Source organism: Triplophysa rosa, linkage group LG1 (genome assembly GCF_024868665.1).
Source record: "Triplophysa rosa linkage group LG1, Trosa_1v2, whole genome shotgun sequence".
Classification (NCBI taxonomy): Eukaryota; Metazoa; Chordata; class Actinopteri; order Cypriniformes; family Nemacheilidae; genus Triplophysa; species Triplophysa rosa.
The window spans coordinates 5,786,861-5,801,283 of NC_079890.1; the positions used below are offsets into that span (position 1 = coordinate 5,786,861).

Genomic DNA, 14,423 nt, shown 5'->3' on the forward strand with positions numbered 1-14,423 from the left:
TTGGTTAAAATTGAAAAAATGAAAAAAACTAACAATAAAAGTATAAAAAAACTTATAAATGACTTATAAAAGTCATTTTATTAAATTTTCCCTTAATTTTTCATCAATTTTTTCTTTCCCCTTCGTTTTTCCTTCTTTTCCCCCCCACCCATAGCAGTCTGTTTTGCCACATTTTTGGCCGAGTGGTTAAGGCGATGGACTAGAAATCCATTGGGGTCTCTCCGCGTATGTTCGAATCCTGCCGACTACGTTGAAACTTTTAGGTGTCTAGTTTAATCTTCAAGACTGGCTCGCCTCTGAAAATGCTCTCAAACATGATTGAGACCTTCAGCAAATGCTGATCCCTGCCATCACTTCTGGCCTCTCGTCGTGATCATGTAGTGGTCAGTACCAAGCGGCAACCTTCCGGTCTCTCTCATGAAAGCATTAAGGAAGTGACTTAAATCTCAATTCTTCAACTAGCCGCTAGAGGCTGGCTCCAAATGGGGGTGAAATGCCCAACTTCGCAGCAGATAAAATATTTTTACAGCCTGGTACAAAAGTGGTTTTGGTCTATAGAGCTAATTTGGTCCTTCCTGACAACTTTGAGTGGGGTGAATGTTTTTATAACTCATTCGTTTAAATTGTTTTAAGCCTTAAAGTTCTACATAATTGAGGACATGGCCACTTGAGTGAAAGGTGGAATGCCGCTGCAGTATCTTAACTGTATATTTTGATGTATCTTATCATATGCTACCAGTAGCATATAGCAATAACTCCTTGGCCTGAGCTAACTTGCAGCATTTCTCAATTTTAAGAACGTAAAGAAGGGACTTGCGTCCTTGCTACATCAGACTCGGCAAGTTCACACTTGGGATTTCGAACCCACGAGGACGAGAGGACACAGTCCGGGTTACATTACAGTTGGAACAGAAGAGTACTCGATGCATCACTCAATAAAATGCATGCAATCCTATCTCATAATATTTATTTTAATGTAGCTTTAGGTTTAAACTAAGTAAATTTAAGCATTTAGACATAAAACAAAACTGTGCTTCCTGTATTTTAATTTTAAGAATATTAACATGTGATTCTGGCACTGCTACTGCTCTGATTATCCTAATTGATTTTGTTCAGAATAAAACGAAATATGACACAAAACACAATAATTATTACAAAGTATAAGACGTTTGTAAAATAGGAAATATCACAAGCAAATGATTTAGTCAAAAGTAGCCTACTCCAGTAGACAGCGCTCTGGTACACCATTAAATCATAATTAGAAAGTGAAACTTAACTTTGCCATCAGTCAAAATGATTTGCTCAGAAACAAATAATACAATTTTAAAACCCAAGATTGCATGTTAGATGTACCCAAAAACGCCCCCCCCCCAAAAAAAAAAACTAGATACACATCAATGAGAGGGTTGGGTGTTTATCCTGTAGTTGAACAGAAATAAAAGAGAGGAAGAAGAAGGCCTTCCTATAATCTCTCAGTGCATCGGCTGGCATTTGTCAGAGGTGTGAAATGTGTTCCTCTGTTATCCAGTCGGATCCCAGTCCTAGTACCTGTGCACAGCATGCTGTTAGATTCAGCAACATGTCATCAGAGGGGTTTACAGTTATTTGGTGAAGGAAGGGCATTTTATTTCGTTTTAACCCCAGATGGAATGTCCTAGGAGTTGACCCTCCAGAGTTGACCCTCTTTGAATTCTGTGGTGTGACGTAAGGACCACAATGGGTCGAGGGCTGGTGGGTACAGCTCAAGTTTCTCTTCATCCCTGCATTCGTCTTTTGCTTTAACGAAAGATTTCGGTGCAGGGGAGGTTAACACATTTTTTGAGGCTTCGAATCAGGTTTTGTTAAATGGCTAAAGCGAATTCTTGTCAGCGGGCTCATTTGCAGCTGACAAGTCTGTGAACGGGTCCGTTGTTCATACGTGCGCAGAAAGAGATAGAAATTGTTTCTTTAGTGCCAAGAAAGCTTCTGGTTGTTGCTTCACTTCCTCGTCTATGCCTAACAGTTGCAGTGTGTATGGCCCCTGCTCGGGTGTCCCATATGGTCTAGCGGTTAGGATTCCTGGTTTTCACCCAGGTGGCCCGGGTTCGACTCCCGGTATGGGAAGCCGTCAGGTTGCTTGATCTTTTAGAAATACCTCTCTGTTTTACAGTGAGGCTCTGTTAACTCAGCTTAGCGTGACGGCCCACAAGTTGCCGCAACGTGTTGTTTTGAAATTCTGAAAAGAGCAGTTTCCCTGTGATCTACGTAGCAAAAAAACGCTAAGTTCGTCCCAATCAACCTTTCACAGCTGAACGTGCCAAACCATTGCAGCGCTGGCCTGGATGAAAATGGTGGCAGAACGAACCGTGGCAATTTCCTAGGACACAACGCCCTCTCGACTTGGAACGAAATGCCAAAGCCTGGAAAAGTTACAACCAAATAAGTGACAGCACAGCATCGTTGCACTTGTTTTCAGAGAAACCCCTGTTGCAGCAGGCAGCAAGGTGACAACGTGTTACTTTTTCTGAATTTTTTAGAGAAGCTGCCCAAAGGTCCCAGCACTAGGGCCCCGGGAGCCAGGGCTCTCGTAAATACGTCCGCTGAAATAGGGCAGCTCAGACGCCCAACGTGGGCCTCGAACCCAGCACCCTGACATTAAGAGTCTCATGCTCTAGAGCTGTAACGGCCTTAAAAGTTGCCACATCCCGGCCCGACAGAATTTGGCCCGAGCCCGACAAGTACATTTTGATTGACAGCTTTTTAAAAGCCCGAACCCGTTTACAGCCCGACATTAGGCTATTCAAATGTGCGCACGCACACAGCTTTTGTCAAGTATGAGGCATTTATACATGTTTTAACATAATTTATTAATGACTAACGTAGGCTATAGGCCACTTGGAAGTTGGAACAAAGAAATAAAATAAGCCCTCTGTAACATCTCACATATCCCACTGGCTCATTATTCTCATTATGCACATGGTCAAAACTTTTCCACACCTCAGACTTTGCTTTAGTTGCTGGTGCAACCAAAACGTAATCGCCAGAGGCAATCCTCCGTTTCACCTCCTCAGCATCCATTTTCGCATCTTTCTTGCGCTAATCGGAACGCATCACATGACCGCTCATTTACCGCACCAGCCCGAGCCCGTCCTGAGCCCATGTGAAATGATAGAAATTAAGCCCGAACCCGTCGGGTCAAGTCGGGTTCAGCAAAGATCTTCAGCTCTATCATGCTCTACCGTGTGAGCTAGCCAGACCCTCGCGCTAGACCCATTGAGACCAGCGAGCGTACCTGCAGTAGTCGTGGCCGTACCCTCCAGCGATCGGCCAGCCAAACCTTTCCTAACGATTCGTTACAAGTCCTAACACATTCCAAATAAGTCCCAACACATTCTAACTAAGTCCTAACACTTTCAAAAGAATTCCTAACACAAGTTCTAACAATCCTAACACCCGATTCTAATTGGTAGAATGGTGCAAAACAGACATTGGCCGAAACATTGTCATGTGACTACAGCGTGTACGTGTGCCAAAGCGGGCTTTTCGTTACACTGACGTCCGTCACAGCGCGGTGCGAGACAGTTTGGATTTGCTTAAATCACACAAAAAACATTTTAATCATTTTAAAGTTTTCGGATAGCGTGCAGGTGAGTACATTATCATGCGAAAAAGAAGCTGTATTTAACGTAGCTTTGACACTATGGTTTCATCTCAACCGCTTAAATTGCGCTCGTGTAATTTGTGGTTTAACACTTAAGATATTAAAGCATACATTTTGTGTTATAAATCGCCATGGCCATTCATTTTGCAACAGCAAATTGCCTTAACTACACGTACAGTAAGTAACAACAACGATAGTAATGTTATGATGATGAATGTAAAAAAATTCAGAGTGCCGAAGTGCTTTGTGTTAAATCCAAGTGCCTTTATTATCGTTGTTGTAACTTACTGTATATATAATTAAGGCATTTTGCTGTTGCAAAATGAATGGGCATGGCGATTTATATCACAATATTTCCCAAATTTATCCTTTAACATGTATGTAAGTGTTAAACCACAAATCACACGAGTGCAACTGGATTCAACAAAAAATTGGCTTGGATTTAACACAAAGCACTTCGGCACTCTGAATTTTTTTACATTCATCATCATAACATTATTATCGTTGTTGTAACTTACTGTATATATAATTATGTTATGATGATGATGAATGTACAAACACAGAGTGCCAATGTGTTTTGTGTTAATTCCAAGCCAATTTTTTTGTTAAATCCAGCTGCACTTGTTAACACTTACGTAGACATTAAAGGCTTAATTTGGGCAATATTTTAAATTCACTTTATTTGTATCTAACTAAAGTTTTCTGATTTTTAACCTTTTGTTTTATATTTCTAGACATGACTAAGACGGGTAAACCTGACTCTACTGGCATGACATCATGTTAAAGTACGCCCAAGGGAAGTACCATTTTACAATAGTGTTGTCACGGTACCAAAATTTCAGTAGTCGGTACCAATACCAGTAAAATCCACGGTTCTCGGTACCAATTTCGGTACCAACGCAAAACACCAGAACATGCTAATTGAAACACAATTTTATTAATAAAGCTCATTGTTAATATAAATGTATAGAAAGCAATGCCATTTTGTATATGTGGTAGGGCTAATAAGTCTTCCATTGTGCCGATTGGGGGATTGGATTATTAGCTGTCCTATCAGTCGATATGGGGGTGTATATATATATAGCCTATGGTTAAGGGGTTTGATATCACTGGCCCCGCCCTTTTCTTTTTTTTGCTTCGGTGTTACATCCGGTCGCCCGGCAGGTACGTAGTGTTACGGGCTATGTCATTGGTAGCATGTGGTAGCTAATGTTAGCGTCTCTGTGTAGAACGGCACGTTAGGAGAAACCTTGTGGCTGACATTTGGTTGGCGTTGCCCCTCTTCAGGTGAGTGTAATGACTGTGTGGTGTGGTGATGTAAGATTGTGCTTGTGGTGACATTAGACAGGCTTTGTTGTTTACAGGCGGAAGCTTGAGTGAGCTGGAGTCGAGCTTGGGTGTCTGTTGATATTCCAGATGTCTTGGGGGGTTGGCTGCGTACACAGTCTCCCAACAAAACAGATCGAGTTGTCCTCCGCACATTGGTGTGATTACCCGATCGGCCAAGTTACGAGATCGGAGGTGTACGGTATGTGTGTTAAGCCTCGTCCCTGTTAGCTATTTGTAATGAGCCGCTAATGCTAGTTGCATTTTAGACTTTTTGATGATATCTTACGGTCCCTGTCCTCCTTAATGAACTCCGCCTACAGATTGTTTGAACGAGCCGCGACCGCCAGTGCATTCATCTGTGGGTTGCTTATCTGGGGGTGGGGAGATTCTACCCTTATGGTAGGTGCTGTTAAACTTGCATTAGGATGTCGTAATCTTGTCCAACCTGTCTAATTATTGACTGCATTACTGACAGATTGTTCGCGTCGCTCCCAGTGATTATTCCTGCGCATTGGAGCTACGTGGGAGTTATCCGGGGGCGCTGTTGCTGCACCTTATGTTATTGTTAATTTGTTTTCTTTATAGTTTAACTTGTTTTGCTTGTTGTATTTGCTGTTTCTACTTTATTATTATTATTATTATTATTTTTATTTTTATTTTACATTGCTTTGTTGGCACTACTGTTTTCATGTTTTTTTTTGTTTAGTTGCTGCAGTTAACCACCCGTGTTACATTGGCTAGCCCTGATGGTGCTGCTGTAGTGGCATGTTTAATCTAATTTGATTCTATTATATTGTTTTCTTTATACTTGTTGTTTTGTATTGTGTGAAGGTGCATTATTGTGAGCAGTAGAGCGCCTACTCGCTATCTTGCACTGTAGTGCACAGTAATTGCAGAGTGTCTGCACCCCTGAAACTTGTGCCAAAACCTACTTCTATCTATTTGTTTACAGGAGCGGAGTACTGAAGGCGGGGCGGAGTTTGGGGTGTTGGTGTTCTCCCACGAGTGCTGTGGTGTGTTGTGTGTGTGTGCGTGAGCGTGTGTAACCAGTGTGAGGTGTGGTGTGGCCTATTGTGTCCTTAGTCCCTGCTTGCGTGCCTCAGCTCCTGTTCCTTTTGTTTTGGTTTGTTTAAAAGGGTTTGTTGGCCCAGGCTGCTTACTGTGGCATTTTCTCAATTTAGTTATTTTTTTGTTGTTTATCCTTTATATTTCTTTATTTTCAGTGATTGATGTTAGGTCAGAATCTTTTAAATAAAAGTATATATATTTCTACGCTCACGTCTCCTGCCGCTTCCTGAAGTGAATTTGTGTGCTTACGGTATAAGAATACTTTCTCGTCCCTGGCGAGTATCTAGGGTGGCGTATCGCTTTCTATTCCATGGTCAGTTGGCGTCAGGTCACATTCTGGCGTAGTCGGCAGGGTCTCAGCCACTAGGCAGAGACGTGAGCATTTAGTGTTTGTTCTTGTTTGTTTGTTTGTTTGTTTTTTGTAGGTGAAGCAACAGCGTCATCGGAGTGCGAAGAGCAAGTTTCCGCTATTGTGTGAGAGTCCTCGAGTTGGGCGGTAAGTCTTAGTTTAAGAATGGAGGATGAACTTAGAGAACTTAGAGAACTCGTCGCCCAGTTGAAGGCTGACAATGAGAGACTGCGCCAAGAGAGTGCTCTTGTATTGCCTGGTCATAGTGCAACATCTGCTAATGTAGCTGATATCGATCCTCTTCGAGAAAGTTCGGATGCTAGCCAGATGGAAAGATTTGTGTTTGTGCCTCGAGACAGGAAGTGCCCTAAGTTTAGTGGCAAGTCTAGCCTTAGCATCACGGAATGGATCGAGGAGGCGCGGGCCTGTATTCGGGCCCGTCACCTAGCTGTTTCGGACCAGGCATTCTTTTTATTTGACCATCTAGAGGGTGATGCACGAGAGGAGATTAGGTACCGTTCCGATGCTGACCGAGGGGATCCAGAAAAGATTTTCTTTGCATTGAGAGAGGTTTTTGGTTGCTCTCAGTCCCACGTAGCACTACAGGAAGCTTTCTTCTCACGGAGGCAGTTAGAGGGGGAGGGGCTATTGGAGTTCTCCTTTGCGCTACTGGCCTTAATGGAGAAGGTTAAACAGCGGTTTCCTGGGGCTGTTTTAAATGCTCCTGTGCTACTGCGCGACCAGTTCGTTGAACATGTGGCCGATAATGCCCTGCGGCGGGAACTCAAACAATTAGTACGCCGGCAACCAAATTCCACGTTATTAGAAGTACGTAGCGAGGCAATTAGGTGGGAACAGGAGGGTATGCCTGGAGGCACGCGTGCTCGTAGTCAATCAGTCCCAGTTCCATATGGGATTCAATACGGTGTTCAAGGGGGACAGCGTCCAGTTACGGGTGGGCCCCCGTCTTCTGAATTGAAAGAATTGAGGGACATGTTAAGAGCACAACAAGATCAGTTGAACCAGCTCACTCAAGGTTTCGCTAAACTTCAGGATGGACGTACGCAAAGTCGGGCTACGCGTTTCGGATCAGTGATTTGTAGAAGGTGTCACAAACCGGGCCATTTTGCTAGGGAGTGTAGGGCGTTATTGCCTGGCTCATCGCCATCTGATTTGTTGCCTAATGACCCCACTGCATTGTCACTGGTAGTGGGGCAGCGTCATTCAAGCCAGCCATCGGGAAACTAGCACCCGCCGGGCTGTTGAGTCACAGCTCGGCGGGGGTAATTCAGGGCTCAATGTCGCATTTAATGTCTGGATGCCCACAACTGGTAGTTAATGTTGGTGGAGTTTCTGTGGCTTGTTTGATTGATACAGGCTCGATGGTGTCCACGATAACTGAGAGCTGCTTTTTGAAGTACTTTGAACCTTGGGGCCAAGAACGGTTGAAACGTTATCAGTGGTTACAGTTACGTGCGGCTAATGGACTTACCATCCCGTATCTCGGCTATATGGAATTGGATGTAGAGATATGTAGTAAAGTAATGCCAGAGTGTGGGATCTTGGTAGTCAAAGAACCCCCTGGTGGCATGTGTACTCAGGTCCCCGGGATATTGGGGATGAACGTGTTAAACCGGTGTTACAGGGAACATTTTGGTCGACATGGGCAAGCCTTGTTCGATTTTCCATCGAGAGTAGAGGTGCCAGAGGTTGTGAGGCAGGCATTACAGCAATGTCACGAGGGTACATGTCAGCTAGGACTAGGACAGGCAGGTAGAGTGAGGGTCAGAGGGCGTTATCAGTGTCGAGTTCCAGGAGGTACAATGAAGATAGTGGCCGCTACCTGCTCTGATCAGTTTTCAGAGGGCATGGTGATGTTTGAGCCACTTGATTCTGGGCTTCCGGCTGGTCTCCTGACCTCGCCTGCCTTAGTACCTGTGGTCCGCGGTACAGTCTATGTCCCGGTGGTGAATGTAGGCTCGTTAGATATGATGCTTTATCCAAAGACCGTGTTAGGGACACTTGAGGGGGTGTTTGTGGCAAGTTTACCTCCAGGGTTGACCGAAGTAAAAGAGATGGTCGCTAAGGTGGGTTCTCAAGGTGGTGTGGTAGATCTTTCATTAAAAAAACAGATTGATTTAGTTGATTTATCTGCACTGAGTACGGAGGAGCAAAGTGACGTTAGGACTCTGTTGCAGAATTACCAGTCGGTGTTTTCGGCCCACGAGAGCGATCTGGGGTGTACTAACCTGATTTCTCACGACATCCCTCTTACAGATAACATCCCAGTCCGGCAGCGATATAGGCGGTTGCCCCCTTCGGAGTATGACGTGGTAAAGACGCACATTAATCAGCTGTTGGAGGCTCAGATAATCCGAGAAAGTTGTAGCCCTTATGCATCTCCCATCGTCCTGGTAAAAAAGAAGGACGGTAGTCTGCGCATGTGCGTAGACTACCGTCAGTTGAATGCAAAGACCAGGAAAGATGCGTTCCCACTCCCTCGCATAGAGGAAACATTAGATGCATTGACCGGGGCCCGCTGGTTCTCGACCTTAGACTTGGCCAGTGGCTATAATCAGGTCCCAGTCACTGAGGAGGATAAACCCAGGACCGCTTTTTGTACCCCATTCGGGTTGTTCGAGTGGAATAGGATGCCTTTTGGGCTTTGTAATGCTCCTAGTACGTNCCAAAACTCTGTTATGCTCATCAATTCTGCATGTATTTTATCCATTTTATTGAGTTAAGAGATTAAGTTATTTTAATCAGTAATGAATGTAGTTTGATTTACTAAGCGTAGCAAAGACTTAGATTGTACATTTAAGACTATTCTTCCGGATCTTGGTGGAATGGCTGGTTGTTTGACACTTTTTTAACAGTCAGCTGAGTAGAGCAGTTTTAGATATGCAGGCACATGGCAGCGCGGAGCTCGACGCTGCCAGGGGCTCACGCCGGCATGCAGGACAGCTCCGCAGGCAGCGCCCCAGCTCGCGCGCCAGGCGCCAGTCAGCGCAGCAGTCAGTTCAGTCAGCCAGCCCAGTCGCCCGACCAGCCCAGCCAGTGCAGGCTCGAGCGCAGCACCGAAGCCCAGACTCAGCCCAAGCAGCTCCAGCCACCGCAGCCTCAGCTAGACAGTGCAGCCCATCAGGCCCAGACAGCCCAGTTGCAGGCTCCAGACACCCCGCAGCCCTCGCTCAGACAAGCCCCGCAGCGTGCAGGCTCCAGACCAAGCCCCCAGCCCAGTGCAGGCTCCAGACCAGCCCCGCAGCCCAGTGCAGGCTCCAGACAAGCCCCGCAGAGCAGTAATTCAATGTAAATGTGCTCTTTGTAGCGAAGACATTAATGCAGAGGGTTTTACTGAACATCTGTCAGACTACCATGTCCAGAATGTTGTGACCAGTGTGGTGCAAAAGTCTGGGGTGCAGTTGGACTGTTTCACCACATTGAAAATCATCATCGTTTGATTAGTCTTTCAGACGGGGACAGAGAATCTGTGGATCCACCAGCATCCATTGCACAGTCACCTGCAGACATCGAAGACCAGCAAGGAGCTCCACAAACTGTAGTACAAACACCATCACAGGACATTACACTGAGGTCCAGAGTAAATTGGGTGAGTTTTCTCCCCAAACAATTCTGTCGAGTGCTCAAACCAGCAGACCAGAAATGGATAGCTCAGTGTCTGTATGACAGCACAGGGCGACTGAAGCAGCAGTTTTCACAAAACTGGTTTCATCCACCAAGTCCCAGCAAGCCTACTACTTCACCTCCTGATCCAAGCTGTTACTTTAGGCAGGAGGTGTTTCTGTGGGCACCAATGAGGATGTGGGGTATTCCTCTGAAATGCACACAGTGCAATAGGAAGATGCATCATTCAGGCTTTACACTAAAGCTAGGGAAGTCATTGATGTTGACTCCAGATATTACCCAATCGGAGTGGACTACCCTCGCTGCAGTAAGTGTATGATTCCTGTCTGCCCCTGGAGTTCAGAGATCCTTAAACAGCTGGATCCCTCCCACAGAAATAAATTCCCCGCTGTTCTCACCACTCACCTTGCCCTTGACAGGAAGTGTTTGACTTTGCTAAAGCCAAGAACTGCAGGAAACAGCTCCAGTTTCTTGCAACAAGCGCTGGAAGAAATTCATAGTGAGGAGTGGGCAAGACGGACTATAGACTACCTGACAGACTGTGAGCTTCACAAAAAGAGATGTGCCCTGACCCAATCAGAAGTGGTTTATGAGCAGCCTCCACCTTTTTGCCCCTTACCGCTGGCACAGTGGTTTGAGACTGCCCATGCCAATGAAATCCTCAGTCACCTTGATGAGCTTAAGGGTGTTGTAACATCAACATATGGTAGCATCCTGAAGCTTGATTCTACCAAAAAGGTAAACACAAATATACATAAAGAGACAAATATATGTTAATTAATATTTATTATATCTAATTGTATTGTCTTTATGCATTTATACAGATTACTAAAAAGCTTGCTGGTGGCATTGCGGACACTGCTACCTGGATGACCAACATTGTCAATGAGTTTGGCCAAGTCCTAAACTGTGTCCTAACCACTGGTGAGGGAGCTGGCTTAGATGACTTGTGTCAGGGCATTGTGAAGCGATACAAGGATGCTGGGGAGCCAGATCCAGCTGCGATTTATGTTGACAGGGACTGCTGCAGCGAGACAGGTTTGTCGTCTTAAGCCTTTACCTAACAGGAATGTGTGTACATTTATGCATTTCTAATCCATATCAGCAACCATTTTAGGCATGTTTCTCAATGAGAATAAATCACATATCTGCATCGTTCATATTTTGTTCATGTTCGTTCAAATGCAAAACCCTCTAAAAACACCTCTGTCAAAAATGAGATTATAATGTTGATGAGTGAATGATGAGTGAATGCTCTCTACATAAATGCCACACTCTGCCCATTCTGAAATATCTGCTATTAATGCAACTGAACCTAGGAACCTGACAAAAATGCTTGTTTAAAGGAAGCGACGTCTGATGGATTTAGAGGCTTAAGAGAATATTTAGAACTGCTAGCATATGTTAAGATGCAATTTCTGAATTTAATCGCCATGTATGGTGAGGCTCCACACGTTTGAATGATAAGTGGTATGTTACCAGCGACGCACGCTTTTACCGAGCATCCTGTATGGCACTTTCTGCTCAAGTTGTCCTTGTATCTTTGATGACAGTAATACTCGTTAAAGAAGACTCTTAAAAACGGCTACACGCCCATCTGTCGACCCCGTGTGGCAGACTCAGGGGGCGTGAGTTGATTGTACTTGTTTCAAGGATCTGGACTCATGTGGTCGAGTTTCTGTAGTGCGACGTAGCTGGTTTGACAAGGCATCATCTATGGTTTGCAGAGATGCATTGATACTACTTTGGGAGGTACAATGAACATTACTCTGATCTTAAGACCCGTTTCAGCTAACAAAGCTGCTTTTAAAAGGGTGAAAGGTTCTGGATGTACTGCGGTGTGGCAGAGGGTCCTCTTCTCTGGAAAGCTTTCATCGCCATCAGTGCACTTTCATTCCAGGTATGGGGACAATACCATATATCAATACCAAGAATATGATGTCTGTAATTAAGTAGTGTTGTCACAATACAGGAATTTCTAACTTCGGAACAATACATCAAATACCATTTTTAATAAGACAGGGAAAAAGTGCCACAAAATTAAAGGAATAAAATTTCTACAGATTGTGGTCAAAAGTAAATCAGCTTTAATTAGTAATCAGCTTTGGTAGTTCTTAGAGGGGTTTATAATGGTATTTTTACAATGTGTAACATTTTGCCTTACAGGGTGGAGATGTAACGCTCTACATACTCAGATGTACATGCTTGAGGGTGCATCGAGATGGAACATCAACCGGGCTCATCAAGCTGTGGACATGAGTGGTACATCACAAACTAAAATCTATGATGTACGTTTAATGTATGAAAATCATTCACACATTAATGTCCTCAGCAACCGAGTCCTCGGATCTGCACTCCTGCAAGAATTCATAGCCCCTGGGAAACCCACTGGTAAGACTCAATATTTTACATTCTCTTACAATAGTAATTACAGGCTTTGCTGTGAGTTTGCATGCTGCCTTAACGCTGTAATGGTGCTCATGTCCATTATCTATCTATACTGTTATAAGATGTGTCTGTGTGGTTTCAGTGTATTTGTTTTAGTTTTTCTTTGTGTGATTTTTATTTATTTATGTTTTTTTTACTGTTCATGTGATATATCTGTGTCCACTGAGATAGATGACAGCACACTGCTGGAAAGGCAACTGAGATGAGGAGACATGTGGCATGTACGTTTATTCTTATTTAAAAAATACAACAATATATTTAATATATTACAAAGTTTTCATTTATACTTCTGCGTCGTTGTCCATGTCAACGTGCAGTACACATGAAGACCGCTAGTCTGCAGTGTCCACGGGCATGTTGTTTGTGTAACCCGCAGTACCACGGCAAAAGCAGAAGAAAAAGCGGCTTGTCAGAGAAGCATCAGTCGTGACGGCGGCAAATAATATCCAAGAACAGATAATTTCTTTAAAACTATAAAAAAAAGAGACTACAACGGAACAGGAGAAGATGGCATTCTTTCAATCTCCACAAGAATTGTACCATAAGTGTGAGTGATGTATAATGCTATGTTGTATAATCAATTTATACCATGGTCTTTTTGATACTCTATTCTGATTGGCTGAAGGTGTGCATAAAAACCCTTTAACCACAGGTAGCTCCAAGTTTGTTTACATTTGAAATTTAACTACAAAATCACTGTAATTTTCACCTGTTTGATCTAAAATTTCACTGTAAACATCAATAAAAGATTTAACTTGGAAATGACCATGGTATAAGCGGGATAATCCACAGTAGCCGTGCGTTAAAGGTTTTAATGCACTTCGCAGAGGCAACCACTCTCCGCTTCGCGTCGGGTGGTTCTTGGCCTCCACGTCGTGCATTAAAACCCTTTAAGCTGTGGATTATCCCTTACATAAGACACTTGTTCTTTGATTTGATTTATATTACATTAAAGTATATTAAAGTGAAAAAAATCACACACTAAACAAATACATAGAGAGGGAGGAGTTTTAGCACACCAATCACAGCATAGAACACGCTGTTAGAGGTGCATGTCAGGAAACTGCGTAGGCTGCGCGTACTACACAGCCTATGGCGTGTCTACGGTTAGGTTTGACACAGAAGTATAAATTGGGTTCAAGAGTGCAGATTGTAATAAATTATTATTATCATTTTTTTTGTATCGCTTACACATCTTGCTCTGCACCACGTGCTCTCGCAGTCCGGTTTCCTCCCGTCCCTGGCACCAATGAGCCACTTCGACACTGCCTTTTCTGCTTCTTTTCTGTAAGGGCATTTTTTTTCAAGCTCCCTGTGAAATGCATATAAACAAAGAGCATAATAGAGAGATTAAAATCCATATTTGACCATTTGCTTTAAAGAAGCAGTTCTTGTTGTTTTCACAAAACAATGGTATCAAATAAAACACTGACATATGTCTTAATGTTTTCTTTTTTTTTCAACCATGAAAAGAGTCTGTAAACACTGTCACAATTCTCATCTACATCAGAAAACCACTTACCCAGACAGCAAGCTAACAGGTACAAATCATTGAATCAATGTTAAAAACTGTTGATTTGTCAGTGTTAATTGCATTGAATCAATATCACTTTTGCACCTGCAATTAATGTAGAAAAAAATATTGAAATTTCAACAAATCACCGTTATTGTGATCAGTGTTTGCTTTAGTTGAGCTCTTGACTCTGGACTTTCATTAAATGAATTTTCTTTCAATGTTTGCAATGGTGTTTAATACAAACACTTAAACATCTATGAAGCTTAAAGACAGGGTATCCGATCTCTGATTGGGCTGTTGTAATTTGAAATTGTAAATGTGCTGTGCAATGCGAGCATTTCCTCGCTTCCCTTCCTGGGCAATGCCACTTACTGCTGATTGGCTACAAGTTTGTTGTTTGTTGTCTACATAAAGCGTTTTCAGATAAT

At 43.5% G+C, this 14,423-nt stretch overlaps 1 protein-coding gene and 1 non-coding gene across 2 annotated transcripts; both read left to right on the forward strand.

Annotated features, from left to right (window-relative positions):
- Positions 1 to 2,031: 2,031 nt before the first annotated feature.
- On the forward strand, positions 2,032 to 2,103 carry trnae-uuc (transfer RNA glutamic acid (anticodon UUC)). Its single transcript has one exon. It is a non-coding gene; the product is annotated as a tRNA-Glu (tRNA).
- Positions 2,104 to 10,013: 7,910 nt separating this feature from the next.
- On the forward strand, positions 10,014 to 11,298 carry LOC130560831 (uncharacterized). Its single transcript, XM_057344881.1, has 2 exons — positions 10,014 to 10,769; positions 10,856 to 11,298. The coding sequence occupies exons 1-2, from the start codon at positions 10,347 to 10,349 to the stop codon at positions 11,081 to 11,083; spliced, it is 651 nt and encodes a 216-aa protein (XP_057200864.1). The 5' UTR covers positions 10,014 to 10,346; the 3' UTR covers positions 11,084 to 11,298.
- Positions 11,299 to 14,423: the final 3,125 nt, after the last annotated feature.

What these genes read in the sequence shown, in the direction of transcription:
- LOC130560831 (XM_057344881.1), top strand. Translation starts at nt 10,347, where the DNA reads ATGATTCCTGTCTGCCCCTGGAGTTCAGAGATCCTTAAACAGCTGGAT. An exon ending in AGCTTGATTCTACCAAAAAG is followed by an intron (nt 10,770 to 10,855) that starts GTAAACACAAAT and finishes GCATTTATACAG; the next exon opens with ATTACTAAAAAGCTTGCTGG.